The 19,297-nt window shown below is 38.0% G+C and overlaps 1 protein-coding gene across 5 annotated transcripts in view; it reads right to left on the bottom strand.

Moving 5' to 3' along the window:
- cfap70 (cilia and flagella associated protein 70) overlaps positions 1–19,297 on the bottom strand; it is an 84,103-nt gene that overhangs the window by 45,944 nt on the left and 18,862 nt on the right. For all 5 annotated transcript variants that reach the window (XM_073060459.1, XM_073060454.1, XM_073060457.1 and 2 more), the window contains 8 exons: positions 18,565–18,659; positions 14,388–14,490; positions 13,696–13,830; positions 11,258–11,377; positions 9,782–9,862; positions 6,076–6,167; positions 3,115–3,175; positions 1,094–1,288 (listed from right to left, as the gene is read on the bottom strand). In XM_073060459.1, the coding sequence (XP_072916560.1) occupies positions 1,094–1,288; positions 3,115–3,175; positions 6,076–6,167; positions 9,782–9,862; positions 11,258–11,377; positions 13,696–13,830; positions 14,388–14,490; positions 18,565–18,659 (882 nt within the window). The remainder of the gene's footprint in view (positions 1–1,093; positions 1,289–3,114; positions 3,176–6,075; positions 6,168–9,781; positions 9,863–11,257; positions 11,378–13,695; positions 13,831–14,387; positions 14,491–18,564; positions 18,660–19,297) is intronic.

Raw genomic sequence — 19,297 nt, 5'->3', positions numbered from 1 at the left:
CCTATCATCTTCTAGTTTGAGCTCCTTCCCCTCCACTCATCTTTTTATTCTGGCGTCTTCCCCCTTTCTTTCCAGTCCTGACAAAGGGTCTCAAACTAAAACATCGACTATTTATTCATTTTTTTAGATGCTGCTGATCTGCTGAGTTCCTCCTCCAACATTTTATGTGTGTCATTCTACTTTTATTTTTAAACTTTTTAAGATATTCAAAAAGGTTTTGATTTCACTACACTTCTCACACAGAGGAATGTACATTGATTATACCCAAGTCATCTCTGCCTTAAATGTTCAATTAGATTTTGCCTGCCAATCTTTGATTTACCTGGGCCAAATCTATTGTCATCTCACTGAAAATGCACAAATAAATATTTTTGTTTAGTCAGTCTCATTTTCCAAATTATTCCAAACCTTATGATATGAAGAAACTTAGAAGGTTCTCAGAAAATTTTCAGGAGAGAAGGTGAGGCTGATTGCTCTGGGTCAAGAATTTAGAATTAGGGAGGAAGTCTCAGTTCAAAGATTTAACAATTTCAAACAGCGAAAAAGAGAAATCCATCAGCCTTGAAGGCTGAAAATCTTTAGAAGTTTTTACCCAAGGGTATACATATATATTCAGTTCTGGGGGTGAGATACTTTTCCAGATGAGACAAACTCAAGAGTACTATTTATATTTCTCATATTCTCAAAACAAGGCCAGAGGATTTTACAGAAAAACAAACATATTTTGTTTACAAAAATATTGTGCTATAAGATGGTAACCTCATTTACCTGAAAATCTTGACTCACAGATTTCAGACACAGGGGCATTCATCTACTTCAATGAAAATGTTTGGGCATGGTATAGCATTCATTCCTTGTTTATTGCAACTGGTCATAGGTGCCCTTCTGCGTTTTATACTCTTCATTTTTCATCATAGCAATGCAATGTTCAAGTCCAGAAACATAAGAATTTTTAGCATTTTAAAGCATAACTGGAAAAATCTAATAGAATAATGTATTTCTAACTATATCCAGATAATAGACAAGTACAGTATATCTTAACTCAGTTTAAACATTCTACCGGAAAAAAAGAAGAAACTCACTCAGATTTTACCTTTAGCTGTTCCTTGAAAGCAAAATACTTTCCTGAGTTGTTCAGCTCAAATATAAGCTTTTGTTTACGCTCCTCTTGATCCTGGAATTCATTTGCGAGTTTGCCTTCAAGTAGCTTCTGCCCAAACATTTCCTGGTATTCATCCATAATGACCCTAGCTACATTGATTATCTGATTATGGTAGTCTGTGACAGCCTGTGACGTATAGAAATGATCATATAAGAAATATATATATTCCAAAATCTGAAATTCTTAATAGAATCCAATCTTAATAATATCCAGTGATACTTTGTGTCACTGGAAAAGTAAATTGATTTTTCTGTTATGTAACCTCTCAAACCATTTCAGAATCACCAGCATATGTCGTGAAATTTGATACTTTGCAACAGCAGTACTTTGCAATTCACAGTAATAAAAACTACAAATTACAGTAAGTATACATTAAAAAATAAATTAAATAAGTAGTGCAAAAAGAGAGGGAAAAAGATACTGAGGAAGTGGTCATGGGTTCATTATCCATTTAGAAGTCTGATGGTGGAGAGGAAGAAGCTATTCCTGAAACATTAAGTATGTGTCTTTGGTTTTCTCTTTGATGGTAGCAATGAGAAGAGGGCATTTCCTGGATGATGGGGGTACTTATTGATAGATGCCACCTTCATGAGGCATTGCCTATTGAAGGTGTCCTGGATCATGGGGAGGCTAGTGCCCATGAAGAAGCTAGCTGAGTTTACAATTTTCTGCAACCTCTTCTGATCCTTTGCAGTGGCCAGCCCCTCCATACCAGCTGGCGATGCGACCAGTTAGAATGCTGTCCACAAATATCTGTAGAAATTTGTGTCCTTAGTGATATACCAATTCTCCTCAAACTCCTAATGAAACATAGTCGCTGTTCTGCCTTCTTTGTAGTTGTATCAATATATTGGGAACAAGAAAGGTGCTCAGAGACCTTGACACCCAGGAACCTGAAACTGCTCATCCTTTCCACATGTGATCCCTCGATGAGAACAGGTGTGTGTTCCCTTGACTTACCCTTCCTGAAGTCCACAAGCAATTCCTTGATCTTACTGACATTGAGTGCAAGGTTATTGACAAAGCACCACTCAACCAGCCGATCTACCTCACTCCTGTACACCTCTTCTTCACCATCTGAAATTCTGCCAACATTAGTTTTGTCGTCAGCAAAGTTGGAGTAGAGCAGTAGGCTAAGCATGTATCCTTGAGGTGTGCCAGTGTTGATTGTCAGTGAGGAGGAGGAGTTATTTCCGATCCGCACAGACTCTGGTCTCCTGATGAGGAGGTCAAGAATCCATTTGCAGATGGAGGTACAGAGGCATAGGTTTTGGAGCTTTTTAAATCAGAACTGAGGGTATAATTAGCTCCAATGCCAATTTAAGTTTACTGATGGCACCACTATCGTTGGCCGAATCAAAGTGGTGGTGAATCAGCATACAGGAGGGAGATTGAAAATCTGGCTGAGTGGTGCCACGACAACAACCTTTCACTCAATGTCAGCAAGACCAAGGAGCTGATTACTGACTTCAGGAGGAGGAAACCGGAGGTCCATGAGCCAGTCCTCATTGAGAGAGTCAGAAGTGGAGAGGATCAGCAACTTTAAATTCCTCGGTGTTATTATTTCAGAGGATCTGTCCTGTGCTCAACACGCAAGTGGAGTTATGAAAAAAACACAGCACAATCATTTGTAGATCTAACAGTGTCAAATCATTTCACTGACAAAATTTCATGGGGGAGGGCCTTTAATTGAGCACTGCACAGGAACTGACATCATTCATGCACACACGCTGCATAAGCATACTATGCAGGTTAAGTCTGGTAAAGATCTGGGATCATGTCATACAGTTGTTTTGATCACACTAGCCATCATATTAAAGTAACAAATAAAGATACTTTAAACTGAGTTAATAAATGCCACAAACTATTCATTAAAATCAATACATCATTAAATTCCATTCAACTAATACATGCAACAACCCAGAGTATGCCCTTTCCTTTCCATCACACACCTTATCTGCTCCACTTGTCCTACGAGGGAACAATGGCCGAGGAGGTATCATCTCTGCAATCCTGATTTAGAAAGACAAATAGTCAATGATATATTCCATGTTTAATACAGTACAGAAAATTCATACCAGGTACATTTGAAAAACTCAGCTGTAAGCTACTGTATAACATTCTTGCCATTTTTCTCATCTACTTTCCTGATGCTACATAGTCCCACAGACACCAGAAAGCTTTGGTACCTTTCTGTGGCCACTATTCTTCATGTGTGAGAAGGTGCTTGCAGATTATTCTGCAGCTGTGTCATGGGTAAATCCAATCCAGTTCTTATCAAAATCACGTTTTCAACAGGTGCCAATGGAGTGTTTTCAGACTGGAATTCTTACTGTTTTTCTTCTTTGTAACCAATAGACAGATAACCCATTTGCACTACACTCACTGGCACCCAATTTAGATCATAGAAACAAGGAGTAAACAGATCTCTTCAGTTTATCTGTTAAAAAAGTTGAAATAGAATCTTGAAAGAAAGAGCAAAAATGATCTAGTAATAAAGAAAACTGGAACTGCAACCAAGATACATCCTTTCTCTATAGAGCCATAGAATAATAGAATGCTACAGCAGAGACAGGCCCATTTAGTCAAATGTTCATTTCATATTTCAAAGGTTAATTTTATTATCAAAGTATTTTTTGCAGAATATAGTTCTGAAATTTGTCTCTTCTCCAGATAGCCATAGAATACATAAGGCTATAGTAGTTGAAAGAAATACATCAATTCCCACCCCCTGCATGAAAAGAAAAAGAAACAAAACCCACAAATCCCATACACTCCCAACCCCTCCCTCGCACATAAACCGACAGAACACCCAAACCCCCAGCCTATCAATTCACTACAAGAAAGAATGGGCAAGAACACAAAAAACCCCACAAAACTTAATGAGGCCAACGTGAACTACAGTTAGATTGAACTAGTTCAATCCATAAATATCATAATTTCAATAACATCTCCAAGAACATCGGGACCCAGCAGCCCTCCTTGGGCAGCGACTCGAACCAGCAGTCCCTCCAAGGGCTGTGACATGAACCAGTCTGTGCCAAATCATTAGTCTGTCTAGTCCCATCAACCTGGACCAGGACCATAGCACTCCAGACCCCTCCCATCCATGCACTCTGTCTATCCAAATTTCTCTTAAATTTTGAAATCTAAGCCGCATTCACCACCTGCGCTGGCAGCTCATTCCATACTTTCACCACTCTCTGAGTGAGTATGTTCCCTTTCAACATTTCACCTTTCATCCTTAACCCATGACCTCTAGTTCTAGTCACACCCAATCTTAGTTGAAAAAGCCTGCTTCCATTTACCCCATCTACACTCCTCATAATTTTGTATACTTCTATCATATCTTCTAGGAAATAAAGTCCTAATCTATTCAACCTTTCCCTATAAATCAGGTCCTCAAGGACTGGCAACATCCTTGTAAATTTTTCTGTACCCTTTCTATCTTATTTACATCTTTTCTGTAGGTAGGTGACCAAAACTGCACACAATACCCCAAACTAGACCCCACCAATGTGTATATAATTTCCACATAACATCCCAACTCCTCTACTCAATGCATTGATTGATGAAGGCCAATAAATCTATCTTCTCTATAAACCTATACAGTACTCTTTAAATTCTGCTTAATACTACAACAACTAGAAGTCAGTGACTTCTTAATCTTCTAGATTACAGTGAACACAGTTCTAGCTTGTGCATCTCCTGCTGAAAATTTAGCTTGCTGTAAAATGTGTCAGATAGTTTCTGTATTCCTTTCGAGGTCTGTACTCTAAGTCATCAGGGGTTGGTACAAATCTTCCCGAGATTAATAAAAAGAACAGATAAACATAAATATACATATGTAAATACGGTAAAACATAACTTCCTTTTAGATACATAAAAGCTATCTTTGGAGTTGCAGGGTGTGAATGTGTAAACAAAGACTGCTCTCTCTTAGAACCTGCACAGCAACAAGTCACTTGACACAATTGGTCTGGAAACTGATCACTATGTTTACATCCACATCAAATTCATTCTCATTATAAACGTACATGGATCCTTTATCCTCACTGCTTTGATCTCTTTTTAAATCCAGATTGGATGATTTTATATTTGTCTACATTGAGCTACATTTGTCAGATATTTCCTAAATACATATTTTATTCATAACATTTTACAATGTTATACTTCCATCTCAGATTCAGATTAGTTTATTGTCATATATCCTAGGATGCAACAAAACTCCTAGCTCACATGAAGTTTGCAATGTAAACAGTATAAAATCAATAAATACAACGATAAGGGCAAAACAGAAAAATGGAGCAAAGATTGTAGAGCAATCATTCCAAATTCCTGACAACAGAAGCTAACTAACAGGTCAACAGTTCCTGATTTACCTGAATTAACTTTCAAAGATAGTGGAGTAACAAGTATTCTTTTAAATCTAAATAAACAGTGGAAGATTATTATTATTATGGCTTCTGTAATGTTTCGCTTACTTCCATTAAAACCCAAAGTTTGCAGATGACACTACCATTCCTTACAAGTTTTGTTTTATGTTCCATTCTTTCACACCTTTTATTAGCTATTCCTTTATTCTTTTCTTTCTGTTTACATGCTTTAGTCAATCTCTGGAAGACCACCTCCAAGGGGACAGGGGATGGTGGTTCTACCAAGTGACTTAACAGCATTGATGTTTCTTTGGTTGCTTGCTCTGAATATGACAGCTATATAATATATTTTCTGGGAATTTCATATCCAGTATCAGCCTGTATCAACATTGTGTTTTCTGATAATCCTATCCACTTGGACAATGGGCAATGTTCAATGACAATATATTACTAACAATCAGAAGTTCATCATCAACAAGATAAAAATTGTTTATCTGGAAGAACTGTGCATATTTTCTATTTAAAGCTAAAACCTACCTTTGAGCCAAATCCTCTCGAAGTCGCTTCTGGACCAGAGGTTTAGTTAGACTAAACTCTAGAACAATATAGGTCCTTGTCTCTGCATATTGCTGAAATATTAAATGTAAAAGTGAAAATTTTCCAAGTATGCAGAGCTCAGTCCTGCTAAAGAAAAATCAGTTAATTATTGTGCAAAAGTATATGCAACAATTTCAAAACCTAATATCCACAATTAATGAATATATTTAAAGTTCAGACATTAATGCTGTAATTACTACAGTGCTTTGGACTCCCCAGTTTTAAAAGATTATGTTTTGACTATTTTATTTAGAAATTCAGCATGGTATCAGGCCCTTCCAGCACAACAAGCTCACACTGCCCAATTATACCCATGTGATCAAATAACCTAATGACTTGTACATCATTGGAATGTGGGAAGAAACTAGAGCACCTGGAGAAAACTGAACACAGTCACAGTGAACCCATGTCACTAGTGCTATAACAGTCTGATGCAAACTGCTACACTACTGTGTCACTGATAATGCTTTATAGCCTGTGCTATATTAGGAGGCCATGTATAAAATATATGGAAGGTTGATTAAGACTTGCAACAAAATTTCTTGATGCATCTTGCTTATTTGTGAAACATTCCATCTACAGACAGTTTCCGGGAAGCCTATTTAAAAAATATTACATTGTTTTTCACTACGGCCTTCTGCTATTTTTTTGGGCTACTTTTGTGTTGCTATCTACCTTCCATAAAATCTACGTTGACTGCTTCTTCAGTTTCTGTGCTTGTCAATGCTCTTGTAGCATCTAATGGCCTCCTAGTAAGCATCAGTTTTGTCCAATAATTGCATGCAAAAATGCCACAGGAAGGGGAGTACAAGTTGATGGAAACGAACAGGTGAAACAGATTCTTGGAAGGAGGAGAGAGGGCGAGAAGCAGGCAGAAGGAACACTAGCTTCAGAATGCTAAATATCGAAAACCTTGGCAAGCTGCTATAGATGTGTAGTGGAAAGTGTGCTGATAGACTGCATTATGACTTGGTATGGAAGCACCAATGCTTTTGAGCAGAAATCCTACAAAAGATAGTGGATTCGGCCCAGTACATTATGGGTAAAATCTTCCCAGCTATTGAGCACATCTACACGAAACTTTGCCGTAGAAAAGCAGATTCCATCATCAAAGACCCTAGCCATGCTCTTTTCTCACTGCTGTCATCAGGCAGAAGGTACAGGAACCTCAGGACTTGCACCACAATGTTCAAGAACAGTTACTACCCCTCAACCATCAGGCTCTTGAACAAAAGGGGATAGCTACACTCACTTAAGGATTCTGTTACTTCATACTCGTTATTTATTGCTATTTATTTATCTGCATTTGCACTGTTCGTTTTCAGTTCCTGATGTCAATAGTTTACAGTTACTGTTCTATAGATTTGCTAAGTATGCTTGCAAAAAAAAGAATCTCAGGGTTTTATGTGGTGACGTGTATGTACTCTGATAATAAAGTTTACTTTGAACTTTGAATGGGGATGCATATGCATATATGTACATATCTGGTGGTGGAATTTTGCTGTAGTTAATGGAAATTGCAGAGGATTATTTCACTCTATCAGCCTCCAACATCAGTAATCATCCTCTGTAGTTTTTCCAATTTAGTGTATTGCATTTGATGCCCTGTATTTTATGTAGAGAAAACGCGTGGAACAGGCCCTTCTGGCCCACCGAGCTGCTCTGCCCAGCAATTTAACAGTTGCCTAATCACAGCACAATTTACTGTGACCAGTCAGCCAACTAACCAGTTCATCATTGGACTGTGGGTGGAAAGCGGGGCGCTTGGAGGAAACCCATGCAGATCATGGGGAGAACGTATAACCTCTTTACTCCCAACAGTGCTAGAATAAAACTCTGAACACCAGAACACCCTGAGCTGTAATAGTGTTGCGCTAACCACTACGTGCCTATAGTGCTTGTGCTGATAGTGTTCTCTCATCTACATTGGAAAAATCAAAATGTTGAGTGTATGACTTCTTTGTAGAACACCACCTTTCAATTTGTAAGAGTGATTCTGCACTTCCCGTTACTTATTACTTTAATTTGCCATCTCAATCTTATTCTGATCTCTCTGTCTTAGTCTCTAATAAGCTTCCCAAGGTGCCAAATACAAGTTCAAGAAACAGTACTGTTCTGCATTTAGAAACATTATGACCCTCAGGACACAATGCCAAATTCACAAACTTTGGATGTCCAGCTTTTCCCCTTATCCTGTTGTGGTGAACTACATACACCTGTCTGGACACGCCCCCTGTTGACTGCTCCTTTGGCCCCTCCCACTGACCATGGCTTCTTCCACAGACCCCGGTATAAAGGCTATTGAGGCCTGAGCCCGGCCCTCAGTCTCCAGGATGTAGTATGGTGGTCAACTACTGCTTGTTCTTTCTTCCAGTCAATAAAAGCCAATATCTCGTCTCACGTCTCAGAGAGTTATTGATGGTGCATCACCTGTGTCAGTACTAGCTAGATCTCACATAAAAAATAGTAGGCAAAACTAGGAGAGCTCTAGGCTCACATTACTAGCTTCCTGACCTTCATATGGAGTTTTCATGTTTTCCATGACTCCAAGGGTTTTCTCTAGGTGCTTTGATTTCTTCCTACATTTCAAAGTTGAACAGGTTAATATGTTAAGCAGCCACTGTGAATTGTGTAGGTGAAAAGAGTACCAGGGTGGTAGGGGAGAGTGGTAAAGCTGGGAAGAATACATTAGTGAAAATTAGTAATGTAATGGGAAAGCTTTGAGAGCATATACTTTTTTAGCTGAAGGACCTCCTATAATGTAACAGAATAAAAACAAGGAAGTTCACAGAGGAGAAATATATATAAATATAAATAAATAAGAACTTTCACCTCCAACATTAACTCAGTTTTTCCTCTCTCCGTGAAAGTTTCCTGATCACTCTGGTTTATTTCAGATTTCTTACTATTTGGTTTGATCTGCAGCTTAATTTCCAAATGTTTTTTTACTACTCCCAACTTCCTTTACTTACACTCCTCCAAACAGATCAGCTATGATTAAGCAGCATTCATTTACCTCTTACGTGGCACTGAAAGCAACTATTCAGGTCACCTAGTTTACTCTGATCTGCATCCCATCGTGTATATTCCTTTTATTCTTTCCATTCCGATCCCTCCCTACAACTTTAAGCACAATTGTTTTCTCACTTTTACAGTTCTGGTGAAAAATCATTGATCCAAAACATTAGCTGTTTCTCTCATCATGGATGCTGCTTGACCTGCTGTGCATACCCAGCGTTTTCTGTTCTTATTCTGCCATCATATGCATCTACTTAAAACTTGATTGCATAATTTGCCTCTAGCCTTACCACAACCAAAGTGCCACTGAAATATTGTTGTTCATAACATTGAGGAACAATTGTTCAATTATTTTTTTCTACCCAACCTTCCATTACCCACCTTCTATAAGTTTTAATGTCATTGAAAACATAATGCTGTCTCAGTCCTATGTTAAGCACTCTTGGATTATTGCCTCATTATATTTAACATTCTTATCATTTTGTTGAAATTACACATAACCACCCTGATTTATCTCCAAAATCTCTCATACTTCAATCAGCCGATTCAAATGATAAGAAGAAAGAGATGGAAGAATATTTCATTGATGAAAAATCTCAATGCAGGTTACAGGTTTTAGTAGACATACATCTCCTTCCACGTTAAGTGAGTTTGAAGCTTCATGTTCAAATCCATGTTCTGTGATAGATGACTTCACATTCACTAAGCTCTACAAAAACAAACAAAACAAAATAAAAAGGTAATGAAATACATCGGTAAATTAAAACCAATGATACTTCTCATTTTCTGAAAAACAGCGGGATTTTTCTTTCCAGTGTAAGGTTCCACACCAGTTAAATGAGGCAAAAATCTTTTATTTTTCAAAAAGATTTATCCAATTAAATCTCACATACGTAGAAATAATCCAATTTTGTTCCCCACTGAGGATCAAATTTTGATTTGTCTTTCAATACGTGGACTAATTTACTAATTTTTGCTAAATGGTATGCTTTTCTTTTGCTTTTATGCTGTCTTTGGCTTTCCTTGTCATGCACAGTTGTTCCTTTCTCCCTTTAGAATGAACTAATCCTGAGTCTTTTAAATACTCCCAGAAGCTCTCGTGATCGCTGCTCTACATTTGCCTGTTAGAGTCTGTTTCCAATCAATTTTGGTCAGCTCCTCTCTCACACCTCTGTTTATTCAACTGTAAAACCAATACAGTCAATTTTATCTTCTCCCAAAATGCAGGGTGAATTCTATCATATAATTGTCACTGTCTCCGAAGGGTTCCTTTATTTTAAGTTTGCTAATTAAGTCTAGTTCATTACACAGCACCCAATCCAGCATTGCCTTTTCCCTAGGGGGCTTGACAACAAGCTATTCTAAAAAAAGCCATCTCATAGGCATTCCATAAATTCCTTCTCTTGGGATCCAGCACCAATGTGATTTTTCCAATCTACCTGCATATTGAAATCACCTGTAACCACCATGACATTGCCTTTTTTACATGCCTTTTCTATCTCCTGTTGTAAATTGTACCCCATATTCTGGTTGCTGTTCAGAAGCCAGTATATAACCCCATCAAGGATTTTTTACCCTTTCAGTTTCTCAGCTCCATCCAGAAGGACTCTACATCTTCTGATCTTATGTTACCTGTTTCTAAGAATTTGATTTCATTTTTTACCAACAAAGCCACCCCTTGTCCTATCCCTTCAGTATAATGTGTATCCTTGGATGACGTTCTGTGACACCCACAATGCCATACCTGCCAGATTTTAGCTGCACTACAAGATCCTCTACATTATTTCATATACTGCAGGTATTCGAATCTAATTATCTTCAGTCCTGTATTCAGCACCCCACTTTTCAATTTTGTCTCCATATTGCCTAAAGTTAAATTCTTATCCCTTTCTAAACTTTTTGGAGACATCAGAATGCAGAATAAGTAATAATTGATTTTAATAAGCAATCGATAGAAAACACTAACATTAAAGGAGAGCTTAGGAAGGAAAATAAACAGTTTTAGTAGAACACTGAATGAAAAAAAATCTCTGATAGCATGTAGTACATTATACAGCTCAAATGAATCAATGGCTTATAAGAATCTTTGTAAGATACATCCTACCTTCCTCCCAGTTTCCCTTGTTGTCTTTTCATCCTTGGATTTACTAATAGACATTTTATGATGTTGAGGATGTCCCTTCCCTCCAGGTGTCTCCTGTGAGAAACTCTTTTTACGTTTTGTCTGAATCATATATTAAGAAAAGATTATTGGTTAATTATAATTATTGGTTATCTGGGGAAAGAAATAAATATACATATTAAAGCTATTATGAACTCCATGGAGCATGTGGGGATCTTCCTATATCCAGGCATCCTTCCTTTCTTTCTTTTTTTCTTTTTTCTTTTTTTTCTATAGGGATATGTTAGGGGGGAGGGGTTAAGGGCAGGGGGGAAGGATTGATAATTTCCTTTTCCTTTCTGTAACCTATTTGAAAATTCAATTAAAAAAAATTTTTTTAAAAGAAAAGAGAGCATCATGATCTGCTATGAACAACCACGGGTGCCCATCCCACCCCAGAAGTAATGTTCTATTGGAAAAAGTAATGGAAATAATTATCCAGATCTACTTAAGAATACAGCCTGATCCAACAGCACAGTGTCATGATGGGCATCATGGTATTGTAGTGGTTAGTGCAAAATTTTACAGTGCCAATGATTACTGATCGGAGTTCAATTCCTGCAGTGGTCTATAAGGAGTTTGTACGTTTTCCTGGTGACTGCATGGGTTTCCTCCGGGTGTTCCAGTTTCCTCCCACATTCCAAAGACGTATGGTTAGGGTTAGGGTTACCAGTAAAAAGCAGTAAAAAGTTGCTGTAGGAAGTGTGGTGACATTTGTCACCCCAGCACAATCCTCAGACTTTGTTTGTTGATGCAAACAACACATTTTACTGATGATTTGATGTACATATGACAAATAAAGCTAATCTTTAATGTCTTTATAAGGACAAGCTGGAGTCTCTACCATTAAAAAGATCAATTAAAAAGATGGATGGAGCTGGATGGAGCTGTAGGTTGTCGAAGGTTACAAGAGGATATAGACAGGGTGCAGAGATGGGCAGAAAAATGGCAGATGGAGTTCAATCCGGACAAGTGTGAGGTGATGCATTTTGGAAGGACAGAAGACTGAGTACAGGATTAATGGTCAGTTACTTAAGAGTGTGGATGAACAAAGGGACCTTGGGGTTCAAATCCATACATCCCTGAAGGTCACTGCGCAGGTTGATAGGGTAGTTAAGAAGGCCTATGGGATGCTAGGCTTCATAAACAGGGGGATTGAGTTCAAGAGTAGAGAGGTCATGTTGCAACTCTACAAATCTCTGGTGAGACCGCACTTAGAGTATTGTGTTCAATTTTGGTCACCTCATTATAGGAAGGGTGTGGAAGCTATGGAGAGGGTGCAGAGGAGATTTACCAGGATGTTTGGAGAACAAGTCATATGAAGCAAGGTTAGCAGAGCTGGGACTTTTCTCTTTGGAGCGTAGAAGAATGAGAGGGAACTTGATAAAGGTCTACAAGATTATGAGAGGCATTGATAGGGTGGATAATCAGTACCTGTTTCCCAGGACACCAATAGCAAACACCAGAGGGCATATGTACAAAATTAAGGGAGGGAAGTTTAGGGGAGACATCAGGAGTAAGTTGTTTTTTTTTTTTTACACAGAGGGTTGTGAGTGCCTGGAATGACTTGCCAGGGATGGTGGTGGAGGCTAAAACATTAGGGGTTTTTAAGAGCCTCTTGGACAGGCACATGGTTGAAAGAAAAATGGAGGGTTATGAGGTAGTGTGGGTTTAGTACTTTTTTTTAAAGGATTATATGGGTTGGCACAACATGGAGGGCTGAAGGGCCTGTACTGTGCTGTAGTGTTCTATGGTTCTAACAATACACTAACTTAGATGCTTCACTACAATGTAAGCTACACCATAGAAACAGCAATCTGACCTTTAATATCAGTATAGTGAGCTTACAAGTGAGCAATAAAGGATTGCATGGTCAAAGTCTCAACTTCCACTGCAGCAATAATATTTTTTACCTGTACTGATCGTTGTAATGGATAAACAGATATTGACATGGAGATAGCCTGTTCTGGAAAGGATATGTGCAAAGCTGTATGGAAGGTTGGAATTAAGTTCTTAAAATTTCCTTACAGGCATAGCAATGCCCTAAGTATTCCGATGAACTTATCCATACCACTGTATATTACCCTCCATCATTTCATATTATGATAAAGGATCTTTGACCTGAAATGTTTTGCTTCCCAGGCATGCAGCCAGGCCTGTTGAATGCCTGTGTTTTTATTTTATATTCGAGATTCTCAGTGCCAGGAGTGTGGCATGTTACTTTCCCTTTCATGTTCTAACAAGCTAGCATTCACTCTAATGTTTCTAAGCAGCATGGCAGAAAATGGGAGTTTATTCTACATTTGTATAAGAAATTTTATAGGTCTACCCAGACATTCCTATCCAAACTAATGCAGATCCTGTTAGTACATCAACTTTACCTTTTCAAATATTTCAGCCTCATTATAAGCAACTATTGGATATGCTCCTCGAATCCGCCTCACACCTGGATACAGTAAAGGTGCCATATTTATATATGCTATTCCATGAAAGGAAATAGGACCCTCATCCTCAGCCTGCAGATAATATAAATAAAAAGATTACCACAAAGATTTGAAAGATGAACATGAATTCTGCTACAATATATGTTATTGACTTTCCTTTGACTGAGGGATTTTCATTTCTGGTATCCATTCATGCCTGTCAATTACTTCAGGCTAAGAAGCCATGGGATAAAAGAAAACCTTCAAGCAACGAAGCTTTGATTTTGGAAAACCTCTAAAGTTCAAGTGCAATTTTAATTGTCATTGAACCATACATGAATACCCATGGATAAAGTCATTGTTTAAAAATGACTTGAATGAAAATTATTGCCAATCATAAAATGAAATGGAATCCTTACAAGAGATAAGAATATTGTCAAGATAGCCTTGCGAGCTAGGATGTGATCCTAGGATATTAGATGTGATCATAAGCAAGAGTGATCATATATTTGCTATAATCAGTATTCGTTTTGAAAAAAGAAGGCATTCAGCAAAATTACCATATTATTCTGCAAGTAGTGTATTAAAAATAGCTCATTCAATCCTTTCTGCCCCTTTTATAAATATGACTCCAGGAATAATTAACTGACCTTATCTGTTTTACTGCCTTTCCCTCCTTTAGTCGGAGCAGCTAATGGCACACGCTTGACCTCCACAGGTAAGTAAGCTGTGTCTGCTATATGCTTCTGTAAACTGGAAAAGAGATTTAATTATCCAAACTTTAAAAAATTAGATAAATTACTCTTGGTGTTCTACTTCCATAAGACCATAAAATATTGGAGCAGAATTAGGCCATTTGGCCCATTATGTCTACTCCACCATTTCATCATGGCAGATCCAATTTTCCTTTCATCCCCAATCTTTTGCCATGTCCCAGTATCCCTTCATGCACTGAACAATCTGGAATCTATCAACCTCTGCCTTAAATATACATCAAGACTTGACCTCCACAGCTGCCTGTGGCAAAGAATTTCCCAGATTTACCACTTTCTGGCTAAAGAAATTCCTCCTCATCTCTGTTCTAGAAGGACGCCTCTCTACTCTGAGGCTGTGTCCTCTGGTCTTAGACTCTCCCACCACAGGAAACAACCTCTCCATTTCTTTTGATATAATCTATGAATATTGGTATTGGTTTGTTATCATCATGTATAGTGAAAGGTTGTCTTGCATATTGCCGATACAGATCAAAATCATTAAACAGTGCAATAAGGTAGAAAAAGGTAAAATAACAATGCAGAATAAAATATAAACGCTACAGAGAAAGCACAGGGCTGGTAAACAATAAAGTGCAAGATCACAGCAAGGTAGATTGTGAGGTCAAGGTACTTTGACCATATCCATCGACAGCAAAGGGAAATTCAACTGGACTTACACCTCTGCGAACATTTTTATACAAAATATCAGCCAAATAATTTGGATGGAGATCTTTTATCCTGTCATAATAATATGTTTTAGATTATCAACCAATTTTAACACCAAGCCTATATAATAATATTTTAAACACCCTTTGCTAAAATAAAACATTTTTTCATCAACATGCATACTATCCCCTTAAAGATCTCTACTTCAAGGAAAACTATAAGATACAAAAAGAAAACATACTTTGCAAGACAGATCACAGCTTAATATGAGGGTAAGAGATTGTGTTGAAACTTACTTCAGTTATAGAGTGCAGTAACAAACATTACAAAGGAAGGGAAATTTGGAAGGCATTTCAAACTTGTATATTGCAGATAGGGAGATATAAAGAGAATAGACTTTTCTACAGATAGAGATCAAAACAGTGCATTGTATGAATTGATATTGCACCAAATACTTGAACTGAAGACACAATCCCTATTTATGCAATAAATTGTAACGACATCAAGCAAAACTAGACTATAGGCTATTTCAACCAACTTTCCATAAATTAACCTCAATTTACCATACCTCTAAGTTACAAAACATTGGTCACAATATTGAGTCTATTTCTGGAAACACAATTCTGGAAGTATTTAAAGGTATTAGAAAAGGTACAGATATTTATTAGGATGGTTTCAGGAATTAAAACTTCAGGAAAAAAGTTAGACTGGAGGAAGATGAGAGAATATTTGATGGAGGTACAGTACACATTTATATTGAGTAAATAGAGAGGAACCCGCTTCTTTGTAGATTTAAAGTAATGAGCCAAAGTTTCAGATTCAGTGAGGAAAAAAATATTTTTACTTAGATTAATTATGATCTCACAACCTCAAAGAATGGTGGAAACAATGATACAGAGTTTTCTAAAGGGAATTAGATAGACCCTTGAGGGAAAATAATTAATGAGGTCAACAGGGCAGGAACTAGAGAATGAAAATAAATAGTTCTGATACAGGATTTCAACACAAAACAGTTCATCTACAGATGCTACTTGACCTGCTGAGTTCCTCCAGCAGGTTGTGTTCTGCTGAAAAGGAATAGATTGCTCGATAGGAACTCAACACAGCTGATGGGTTAGATAGATAGATAGATAGATAGATAGATAAATACTATATTCATCCCCATGGGGAAATTCAACTTTTTTCCAATGTCCCATACACTTGTTGTAGCAAAACTAATTACATACGATACTTAACTCAGTAAAAAATATGATATGCATCTAAATCACCATCTCAAAAAGCATTAATAATAGCTTTTAAAAAGTTCTTAAGTCCTGGCGGTAGAATTGTAAAGCCTAATGACATTGGGGAGTATTGACCTCTTCATCCTGTCTGAGGAGCATTGCATCGATAGTAACCTGTCGCTGAAACTGCTTCTCTGTCTCTGGATGGTGCTATGTAGAGGATGTTCAGAGTTATCCATAATTGACCATAGCCTACTCAGCGCCCTTCGCTCAGCTACCGATGTTAAACTCTCCAGTACTTTGCCCACGACAGAGCCCGCCTTCCTTACCAGCTTATTAAGACGTGAGGCGTCCCTCTTCTTAATGCTTCCTCCCCAACACGCCACCACAAAGAAGAGGGCGCTCTCCACAACTGACCTATAGAACATCTTCAGCATCTCACTACAAACATTGAATGACGCCAATCTTCTAAGGAAGTACAGTCGACTCTGTGCCTTCCTGCACAAGGCATCTGTGTTGGCAGTCCAGTCTAGCTTCTCGTCTAACTGTACTCCCAGATACTTGTAGGTCTTAACCTGCTCCACACATTCTCCATTAATGATCACTGGCTCCATATGAGGCCTAGATCTCCTAAAGTCCACCACCATCTCCTTGGTCTTGGTGATATTGAGATGCAGGTAGTTTGAGTTGCACCATATCACAAAGTCCTGTATCAGTTTCCTATACTCCTCCTCCTGTCCATTCCTGACACACCCCACTATGGCCGTGTCATCAGCGAACTTCTGCACATGGCAGGACTCCGAGTTATATTGGAAGTCTGATGTGTACAGGGTGAACAGGACCAGAGAGAGTACAGTTCCCTGCGGCGCCCCTGTGCTGCTGACCACTGTGTCAGACCTACAGTCTCCCAACCGCACATACTGAGGTCTATCTGTCAAGTAGTCCACTATCCAATCCACCATGTGAGAGTCTACTCCCATCTTTGTTAGTTTGTGCCTTAAGATCTTGGGCTGGATGGTGTTAAAGGCACTAGAGAAGTCAAGAAATGTAATCCTCACAGCACAACTGACCCCCTCTAGGTGAGAGAGTGATTTGTGCAGCAAATACGTGATAGCATCCTCCACTCCCACCTTCTCCTTATACGCAAACTGAAGAGGATCCTGGGCATGCCTGGTTTGTGGCCTTCTGTACTTTAATAGTTCTCCTGTTCAATGATTACATAGTGGAGGTAGTGTGACCTATCCTGGTAATATTGCCTGAAAGATTAGGCAAATGATAAATTTGGCATCAAATCAGTATTGCACACAGACGGACAACACTACATACTTTGGCATTTGAGAGTGACTGCAATTGCTGCTATCATTCCCTTTATTGCTATTGGCATAAGTTGAGCCATGAATGTAAATGAGCACATTGCATACTGAATTTGAATAATTTGCTAATCATATAACTTAAATTTTTTTACCTGAACATGGTTCAAAGGATTCTTGAAGGCATACAGCATAATAAAAACTTAAAACTCACTTTATCTTAGGTAGACGCTCAGCTAGAAAGAAATAAATGCCTAAAATATATAAATCAAATATACTTTGTTGCACATTTTCAGGATTCTGCTCCAACAAAATTAAGACTCCTCTTGCCTAAAATCCAATCATGGAAAGGGAATTTTTGGCTTCCAAAGTATGTACTTGAAAAAAAATTGAAATGATACCATCATGCATTCAGAAATTTCACCATACAAAATAAATGCATGTCAGGCACATACTTTCATTTTTCTCTCCAGAGGGAGAGATTGTGAAAAGCACAATATATTTTATAGATGTTGACAAGTCCCTACAAAATACTAACATAATTGTGGTCTGGAAGTTAGAACTTCAATTATATATAGTTTTTTTATTGAGTGAAAAACATTTTTGTGAATTTTTTAATCACCACCCTCAGAAAGAATGTAAATTATTCTAGCAGTACAACTCTTCCACTTCATACAATAGAAATCTTAAAAGCCACAAGGACAGTTCTTTTCAAAAACTAAGATGTGATTTCATGATGACAGCAGAGACTTTAATTCCTGTCATTTTTGCCTGGATTCAACTCCAGAGTCCAGAAACAATAAAACATAATACAAGTGGTTATTCAACCCAATTCCTGTTTATACTAAAATTTATATAAGATACAGTAGTTACCTCGACAAAGCCTCAGGCTCCATAAAGCAGCGTCGCTCAATGTTCCATGTGACACGCTTCTTCAAATTTTCTGCCTCTGTTCTAAATGCCCAGTCCTGGATAATAATTGAAAGATGTAAAATTCTCAGATCTGTCTTTTGTTCTGTCAGGAACAAATCTGTATCAGATGAAGCCGTTTTGGTAAATACCACAAAGTGTTACTACAGGTGTCATCTGTAACGTTGCTACTTAAACTATATTCAACAATCCAATCAGCTGGTTGTGCTTTATTAAAGTATGACCATCCTTTCAAGTACGTTCCTTCAGGTAGCTTTGTTGTTTTCAATCGGGCCCTGTGTCTTCAAGACACAACAAGTGCTGGAGGAACCCAGCAGCCCAGGCAGCATCTATGGAAAAGACATTTCCGGCTGAGACGTCAATTATACTCTTTTCCATAGATGCTGCCTGGTCTGCTGAGTTCCTCCAGCATTTTGTGTATGTTACTAGGATTTCCAGAATCTGCAGACTTTCTCTTGTTTCTATATCTTCAAGAGCTCATTTAACTGTTGTTTACAAACAAGTGACAAAGTAAAATCAGCAAATTTGATCAGTCCAACTTTTGATAAGGAACAGCTGATAATGAGTTGAGAAGAGCTTATTATGTTGGGGGAGCTTTAAAACACAATTTTTAATTCAATTTGCATCATTATTCCAGCTTGAGCAATAGCAGTGATGGATTTGCAGAGAACAAAAG

This window comes from Hemitrygon akajei, chromosome 11 (genome assembly GCF_048418815.1).
Source record: "Hemitrygon akajei chromosome 11, sHemAka1.3, whole genome shotgun sequence".
NCBI lineage: Eukaryota > Metazoa > Chordata > Chondrichthyes > Myliobatiformes > Dasyatidae > Hemitrygon > Hemitrygon akajei.
The sequence above is the reverse complement of the archived record's forward strand: the minus strand, read 5'-3'. Positions and strand labels throughout refer to the sequence as shown.